The sequence below is a fragment of the Bos grunniens genome, chromosome 1, assembly GCF_055505025.1.
Source record: "Bos grunniens cultivar Pamir isolate PY7600 chromosome 1, Bosgru_T2T1.0, whole genome shotgun sequence".
NCBI lineage: Eukaryota > Metazoa > Chordata > Mammalia > Artiodactyla > Bovidae > Bos > Bos grunniens.
The window spans coordinates 14,632,105-14,640,788 of record NC_141165.1 but is presented as its reverse complement, the minus strand read 5'-3'; the positions used below and the strand labels follow the sequence as shown (position 1 = coordinate 14,640,788).

General features: G+C 58.1%; 1 protein-coding gene across 4 annotated transcripts in view; it reads left to right on the top strand.

Annotated features, from left to right (window-relative positions):
* Positions 1-3,122: 3,122 nt before the first annotated feature.
* Positions 3,123-8,684, top strand: part of PDE9A (phosphodiesterase 9A) — a 104,287-nt gene continuing 98,725 nt past the window's right edge. For 2 of the 4 annotated variants that reach the window (XM_086417039.1, XM_086417030.1), the window contains exon 1: positions 3,123-3,278. In XM_086417039.1, the coding sequence (XP_086273165.1) occupies positions 3,210-3,278 (69 nt within the window). In that variant the 5' untranslated portion in view covers positions 3,123-3,209. The remainder of the gene's footprint in view (positions 3,279-8,684) is intronic. The other 2 variants (XM_086417048.1, XM_086315564.1) reach the window with 2 other exon arrangements.

Here is an 8,684-nt window from a genome sequence, read left to right as displayed (position 1 = left end):
GTAGAATCCCATTTTTATAGAAGGAAAGGGGGACAAAACACAGATATAATGTCACTGTAAGCACTGAGCCTTAATGAAAGAGTGAAAAGATCTCCAAACTGAATGCAGAATCCAATCACTTCTTGGGACTTCCCTGGTGGCTCAGCGGATAAAAATCCAGCTGCCAGTGCAGGGGACATGGGTTCAATTCCTGGTCCGGAAAGATTGTACATGCTGTGGAGCAACTAAGCCCGTGTACCACAACTCCTGAGCCCACACCCCTGAGCCTGTGCTTCACAATAAGAGAAGCCACCTCAATGAGATGCCACACACGGCAAAAGGAGAGGCCCCCACCAGCTGCAACTAGGGGAAAACTAAAGGAAGCCCGTGTGTAGCAATGAAGACCCAGTACAACCGCAAATAAATAAATAAAAATAAAAAAATAGCCAACCACTTCTCATCCCCGTGGCCCAAACCACTGCCATTCTTCCAAAGATTATGGCCTCCCCTTGGTCCTTCCCATCAGGGTATCTCCACCCATCAGCGGCTAAACCCAAGAGGACCACCTCCGTCCTCTGCTCAGCCTCCTGTATGGCTCTATCCAAGAGAGTGGAACCACGCCCCTGGTATGGCCCAGCCAGAGGCCTGCCACCTCCTGGCTCTCTGACCCCACACCCTCTGCAGGCCCCACTCCACCACCCTCACCCTTCACTTCTGCAGGACAGGCCTCTGCCTGGGTCTGCTCCCTTTCCTGGAAGGCTCTTTCCTCTGCTGGAAATGGACCCCCTGCTCCCTCTCGAAGCCTGTGTGCTCCTGCCCAGCCACCCTCCCAATGTCAGCTTTGCACACCCACAGCACACCCCTTCCCCACGTGATGTTCCCCTTTGTACTAGTTATTATCCAACATGCTACATGTTGCATTTATTTACACTGTCTCCTCTGTTTCCCACTAAGACACCAGCTACTCCAGGCCTGGGATTTCTGTTTATTCTCCACTGAATGCCCAGGGCCTCAATCAGCGCCCACACACAGCAAGGGCAGCACTGATAGATGAAGGAACCTTGGCTCCCAGGGGGACAGAGGGAAGGCAGGGTCTGCTGGCTCAGGGATGGATTAACTGGACAGCAGCCTAGTCAGTCAGATACTTATGGGGCAATTGCTATTCTGAATATAGTATCAGCCAGGCAGTATAAGGACCCCCCCACCACCAGTGGTGTCACATGACCTCAACCTCTGAACACTGCTTATAACCCTGCAGAGCTGCATCCGGCCTTTGGGCACTAGAAGAATATGGTCTGGGTGAGCAAGGTCAGATGACAGTAAGACATGGAGGATAGATAAGTACCGGACTAATGAGCCATCTGCCGGGCAGTGAGGTTTCCATGCCAGGCAGCACAATAGCTCTGCAGATCAGTCTCCAGATAAACCCAGAGAACATCAGAACGTTTAACAACAAAACTGAGCTGTAATAACAGCACTCGCTCCAATCTTTGGGGATGCATGCGTGCATGCTAAGTCACTCAGTCGTGTCTGACTCTGTGCGACTCCATGGACTGTAGCCCACCAGGCTCCTCTGTCCATGGGGTTCTCCAGGCAAGAATACTGGAGAGGGTTACTGTACCCTCCTCCAGGGGATCTGATACATTTCACAATTGTGAGTCAGGTGGCCAGCTGTGACCACCCAGCGGGGTTGATCCTCCAACCCAAAGTCCTCCTAGTTCCTCCTCTCGTCCTCAGCCACGTCCAAAGCAAACCATGTGGTGCCCAGGCTCTGACATGGTCCCGCCACTGCACTGAAGACAAGAGCAAAACCATCATCATTCCTTGAGAGCCAGTCGGCCCTCCCACCTCACCCCAGAGCAGGCAGGGGACATGAAGTGACATATGCTGGACCATCCAGATCTGAAGATGATGACCCCATGCTGCACAGGGCTCCAGCCTGGCCAACTCCCCAGACCGCCAGGAGGAGTCTGGAAAGCCAGTGACCATCCACTAGGTGAAGGCCAAATGGCCAGGAAAGGAAAAGCAAAGACCGCTGATTGTGGCCATGGTCAGCCTAGCCCAGGCAGACAGGCAGGGAGGAGGGAGACCATGTGCCCCAGACACTCTCTCAGTAAGCAAACCCCAGACATTCAACAGATGGAAAGCAGTGGCTTGGAATTCTCTTAAAATGAAACAATAATTGCATTCTCTGTCTGGTTTTTACACTGGCTTCCAAAAGCAACAGGCACTGAAAGCCCTTCAGCATCACCGCCCTCCCCCAAACTTGTTTCCACCCCCAAGAGAACTGGGGAGCCGCAGAGGCAGTCCCCACTGGGATCAGCAGGTCAAGAGCTGCCTGTTATCCCTCCCTTTCCCCTCCCCACACTCCCTGTAGCAATTAACAAGGGGGGTGGCGACCAGAACAGTGCTGAAGCCAGCAAATAGCGGGTGGCTACACGAGGACAGAAATAAAATTGCCATTTCAGCTCTGGGTGCAGCTGGAAAAGGCGATCACTCTCGAGGGTGTACACAAACTTAGGGGAAGGAGGTACCTGAAGGAGAAGGAACTTTTCCCATCTCCTACTGAAATTAAATAAGGATGGCTCTCACAGCAGGGAGAGATGGACCCAGGGGATTCCCCCCAGGCTTAAGTGGTGCTTGGGTCACAAATAGCTTAGGGACCCATGCCAGCCAGGTACCTGCTGATGGATGATGGAGCATCCACCTTCAGCAAAAGAGTCCTAATGGAGCACTGTCTTTGTCGGGAGGTGACCAGCCCTGCAGCCAGAGGGGGTCGCTATGGGAATCTAGTCACCTGAGAGGTGACCAGCCCTGCAGCCAGAGGGGGTCGCTATGGGAATCTGGTCACGTGGGCAAGCGACTAGCTTTGCAGTCAGAGGGAGTCACTCACTATGAGCACCTGTCCAGAGGGCAGTCGGAGACCGGCTACCCACTTGGCCCTGATTACCAAGGCGGCTGGAGTCAAAGGGACGATGAGGGGGCGTGCCTTAAAGTGGGAGGGGAGGAGAACGGAGTGTAAACCCGGGAGAGAGGCGAGAGGGGGCGGGAAGGAAAAGGAGGGGAGGTGGAGGAGGAGGAGCCGAGCCGGCGGCCCCGCCCGGCGGCGCGCTGGTTGGCTGGCCCCCGCGTCCGCCCGCCGCCCGCCCCCTCCTCCCACGCCCCGCCCTCCCCGCGGCGGCTGGCGTCGAGAAAGTACAGTAAAAAGTCCAAGTGCAGCGCTCGGCAAGATGGGAACCGGCTCCTCCAGCTACCGGCCCAAGGCCATCTACTTGGACATCGATGGACGCATTCAGAAGGTAGCCCCCTCCCCAGCCTCCCCCGCCGGGCTGCGAGCGCCCTCCCCGCGCGCCCCTCGCCGTGCCCGCCTGCCGGCAGCTCCTCCCCGGTGACCGCGCGGGGTCGCGGAGGCGGGTGGGGGCCGGCCAGGGGGGCGCCGGCGGGGGAGGGGTCCGCGGTCCAGCGCCCGCGCATCCGCGGAGGCGGCTGCGGCCTCCGACAACTTGGGCCGGGGGCGGTGGGGCTCCGCGGGGCAGGTGTCCCCACGCGCGGCCCGGTGGAAAGGGGCGACCGCAAGGGGAGTATTTTTTCCTTTCCTTGGGCACAGCTTTCTTTGTAACAAATATGATTAGGCTGAGTTCCGACGTTCCGAGGCTGGTCCATTAAACCTTTAATTTCCGGTGGAAGGACCCTGGAACAGTCGCCCCAGGAGCCGGTGGGCAGACCCGCGGGACGGACCCCCCGGACAAGGGGTGCGGGTGGTGCCTGGAGCTCGAAGCCCCTGCGGGGGCCGGGCACCACTTCCTGCCTAGCGGGGAGCAGGTTGGGGCGGGTGTCGGTGGAGGCTGGCACGGCAGGAGCTGTCGTCCCCCACCCCTTCGGTTCCTCATCCCAGCAGGTGGGCAGCCCTGAGCCTGGAGGGGGTGACCCGGGGCTGCTTCACCTCCTGGGGACTGCGGAGAGACCCTATGACCCTCCGGACGAGCTCTGCATTCAGAGCATCTCCTGCTTCTGATTGGCAGAGAGGGACAAAAAGAGAGCTGGCTTGGAGGACGCTTCTCTAAGCTCCCTCTGAGGTCCTGGGGGTTGGGGAGAGGAAGGCCACAGTGAGGGAAATGCTCCAGCTGGACACTTCAGGGAAGCCGTGCATCCGCCGCGGCTCACTTTGCTCTTCCCAAGGCTCATCCAGAGCGGGGAAACAGGCGGAGATGCCCCAGCCGGGCACAGAGCAGGCGCCAGGGCTTCGGTGTCTGGGGTTCTCAGACACCCTCTGCCAGCAGCCTCACTCTCGCCCCATCCCCTGCTTGATCCCAGGAAAGGAGAAGTGTGGGCTTCCCTTCCTCCCCTGTAGCCCACTTCATTGGAACCAGATAATGGGGAACAGGGGCTCTGAAGCGAGGGCAAGTGGTCACTAGGCGCAGGACTCCCCCAGATCCCCTGGCTTCCAGAACTGGGCATCTGTGACTGCACAGGAATTTAACAGCCTCCCCAGAGGGAGAAAGGGCCCTCTGCTGAGTACTCCCATGCTCCAGCATGGGCACGTGTGCACAGACATGCACACACGGACACACACATGTGCACATGCATCCACACACAGTGTGCACATAAAATGTGTGCACACACATACACACAAGCGCACACACGTACACACACCACATACAGACACACAAGTGCAAACACACAGGCAAAGATGCACACATACACACACGTGCACACATGCAGGCACCACATATAGACACACATACATATACACAGAGGCAGACATACACACAAGCACACACACAAGCACACACACACACGCACACACACAGGCAAAGATGCACACATACACACAAACACACTCATGTACACACACAGGCAAAGACACACACATACACAAGCACACACACTTTTTCTATCCCAACAGAGGAGAATTATCAAAGCTCAACCCCTTTTACCTTTTGAAAGAGGTGAGATGAGATGCTGTCAGCATCAGAAGTGACAGTTCCCTCCCAAGAATGTCCTGAAGGTTTCCTGGAGAAATCCAATGAATGTGGGTGCCAAGTGGAAGACAGGCTCCTGAGGGGGGAAGCGCTGAGTGGGGGGCTTGACTCGGCTGTCCTTGGGGACATTTTGCTGCTAAGATACTCGAGGTTCTGGTGATCTCTACAAAAGCAGCCGGACAGGCAGTCCTGGGAGACAGTGAGCACCTGTGTTCTGGAGCTGCCAGATCTGATGTGGAGTGCCAGCTCCACCACTTTCTGTCATCCTGGACAACTAACCCTGAGCTCTTCTGAGCTGGCCTCCAGGCCAGTAAGGTGGGACAAGAGCATCGTCTTTGTAGACTGTTGTGAACAGTGAAGGAGGCCATGTAGACTGAGTGCCTGGAACCCTCTGGAACACAGCAGGTGTGATGCTCTCTGTGGTTGGTCCATGCCCTTTGATACAAACGAGAGGAGGCAGACCGTGGTCCTCAGACCTCAGACCTCAGTCACTGCTTCTTGACCTTGCTCTGTGTCCTCTGCCTTTGCTGCTGGTGCTGTGGGGCTGGTGGGGAGGGCTCCTGGCTGCACCTTTAGCCCTGGGGAGAGCTGGATCATCTGGGGTTCCGAGCGTGTGCTAGAAGTCCTAACCCCCAGCCTACCTCACAGTGACACCCAGCAGCTTAGTTGGGACTTTAAATCCTGGGCTGAGAGCTCCTACAGAAATGTTTTCAGTGGCCGCGGTTTCTTAAAGTCCCAGGCGCTGGATTAATTCCGAAAGTTCCCGGCATGCCGTTGTGTTCTGTCTTATCCATCCCTTCTCCTTTCTGGGGAAGTCACTCTTGAAGGGAGAGCCTGGGGAGGCCGGGGGGAGGCAGGAGCTGCTTCTGGCGCTTGTGTTGTTCTGTCCCCCCCGTTGGCCCTCGGCGGCTCCCACGTTGTTTCTGCACTCTGTCCCTCAAGTTCTCTGGCTCCTGGTCCTTCCCGTTCCCCCCAGAGAGAGCCCCAAAGGGGAGGAAGAAGGTAACATTCAGAGCAGTGGCTTCTCGGACAGTATCTGCTCCAGCACGGCCTGGGGGGCAGATCTAAAGTTGTCCGAAGGGATGGCCTGCCAGCGTCCCCTCTGAGGATGTACCGTAGGGATAATGCTGTAGGTGTTCCAGGTTCTTAGAGAAACCGGTGGCACCCCAGTGACTGGCTTCCTGCTTCCTCAGTATGAAGGAGACTCGAGCACACACCTCGCATCACCCACCCAGATACCCAGTGCGGGGCCGCCACAGAAGTCTGGGGTTCCCTTGAAGGATCCATGTTCCATCTGCGGGCTTTTCCTGCAGAGGTTGTGCATAGGTGGCTTGGAGGTCGGGGGGGGCAGACAGGGCTAATCTTCCCGGGTCTGGGTCCTTCCTGGGTATACCCAGAAGCAGCCTCCAAGGGGACGGAGAGGCGTGCAGGGAGCCAGTCCCTCTTCGGGGCCTCCACTTCCAGCCCCTCAGATCCAGATTAGTTCCCTAACCTCCCTCAGTCACGATTTCTCCACTGCCGCGTGGGGTGCTCGTCGTCCTGCTTGTTGCAGGAATCAGAGTGGACAGGGCAAATCACTTAATTATCCCAAGTGTTCACTGAGCAGCTGCTCCATGCTGAGGGCTGGGGTCCAGGGTGAATGGGGCATTCACAGTGCTCGGTGAGACCCACCAAACCATGGCCCCTTTGCATACCCTCCCCCACCCTGCTTCCCCCAGGAGGGATGGACTGAACTGCTGCTGTTGCAGGGCGCCCAGTGAGGGACAGGACACAGCAGGACCCGGCTGGTGGACAGGGCTGATGCCGGCCACGTGTGGGTTTCCATGAAGAGGCTTCCTTCCTTAGGGAAGACCAGCCTGGCGGGGAAGGGGCCCTTTTCCCAGGCCGCGCAGCTTCAGGAGAACCCAGCCTGCGACTGCCGAAAGGCCAGGGCGGCAACCTCTCGCAGCCAGCTGCATCTCCACACACCTGTCCACATCTCCTGCTCCGCCACTTGTCGGGGGCACAGGTGGGACCTGGCACCGCTTGACACCAGGTGAAGGAGGAGGGAGTGGGAGCCGGGAACCCTCCTGTCAGGACTCCCCTCTGGAGCTGATGCACCTTACCCCCACCCAGAGGGCTTGCTGTTTCCCTCCGAGGTTCCCCCCACCTCAGAACCCGCTCCTTTCTCCCACCCGCCTCCGGAGGAGGGTTGGGCTTGGCTGGGTTTCCTGGGGCAAGACAGATGATGCCACTGGCATCAGGGAGCTTGAGGGACTCCTGCCTGGTGGCACGTCTGGGTGTGGGTTTGCCCACCTTCTGAAGGAGGCAGAGAGGCCTTTGTGGGCTTCCTGGCCCTGGGCTTGGGCTTAGTGAAAAGCCTTGCCTGGGCAAGAGCAGTCACTCTGGGGACCATCGTGAGTGGCGCTGAAAGGGACCTGTTGGTGCACTGCCTGTCTAGCGACGCCCCCCTCCCCCGACCTCCGCTGCGGGAGAGCCCCTCACCAGGCGCTCTTGGCCACTCTGAGCTGCGTCCCGCCTCGCTCTGTAGCTGGAGTCCAGGTCTCAATGGGTATCGGCCGCTTGAGTTGTGCTTGCCTGTTTCTGCCCTGAAACAATGGAACAAATGAGAAAAACCTGGAAGGAAGAGCAGAGAGCGCCCTGGGAAGTCGTTGAAATGTTAGCAGAAGGCTGTTCCCAGTTCCCAACGGCTGGTTGTGGTTGGGTCCCCCATCCCCCGCTGGGACTGCTCCCCCTCCCCTCTTTCCCCGCTGGAGCTAAGCCCTCCTCTGCTGAGGCTCCTCTCCATGTGCTGCCTTCCTCTCAACCTGGCTATGTTGCCACTTGGGGCCCCAGGCCCTGCCATGGATTCCTCGGGAGCCAGCAGTTAGCCCCCGTGGACCTTCAGGGCCAGGCCCACCATCCCCTCCCCAGTGCTTCCCTGGGGCTCAGGCCCTCCTCCCTGCTCTGGGGGCCCTGGCTCGGCCTGCCACAGGCTCCCCGTGTCCCACTGCCCTTCTCCAGCCCTGCTCCCTCCAAGGATGTCAGCCTCCCCTGCCTTTGGCACAGACACAGGCTTTGGCCTTTCAGGCTGGCTGCTCATCTTCAGGGCGGTCCTGTCCTCGGTTTGTTGAAGGGTGCCCCTGCCACAGACTTGTCCACTGTGGTCAGTGTGGCAAGGCCTGGAGCCCTTCCCTGGCTCATGAAATGTCTCCCCTCCTGGGATGTCTGTCCGGCCACCTGGCCAAGCCCAGTGGAGAGTCCCTTTCACCCTCAGACATGTACTTGGCTAGCCCCTCACTCAGAGCCTCCTTTCCCTGCCTATTGGCAGGGTCTCGGCTCATCTGTGCAGGGAACGTCTGAAAGACCCCCCACAGTTCTCTGGGCTTTGCTGTTGTCTGGCTCCTCACATCACCACCAGGTGGACGGCGGCTCCCCTTGGTTGCCCTCCCAAGTCCCAGAATAGTCATTTATCTTCCTTTAAATGTTCATAATGTAAGAGCTTTAAAAGGATATTTTGAAATGGTAACATAAGCTAGTTGCAGCCAAGGAAGCTGGAGAAACGGGGTCATTCCACACCCTCTCGGGGTTTCAGTGTAAATGGAGGCGGCCCCCGTCATCATGGGGCAGAGACCCTGCCCCTCGCCCGTGATGATCCTGTGTCTGCAGCTGGGCTGTGAACTTTGGCGCGTCTCCATTTTCAGTCTCTCTTCACCACATAGATCAGCCATTGGAGTGCAGCCG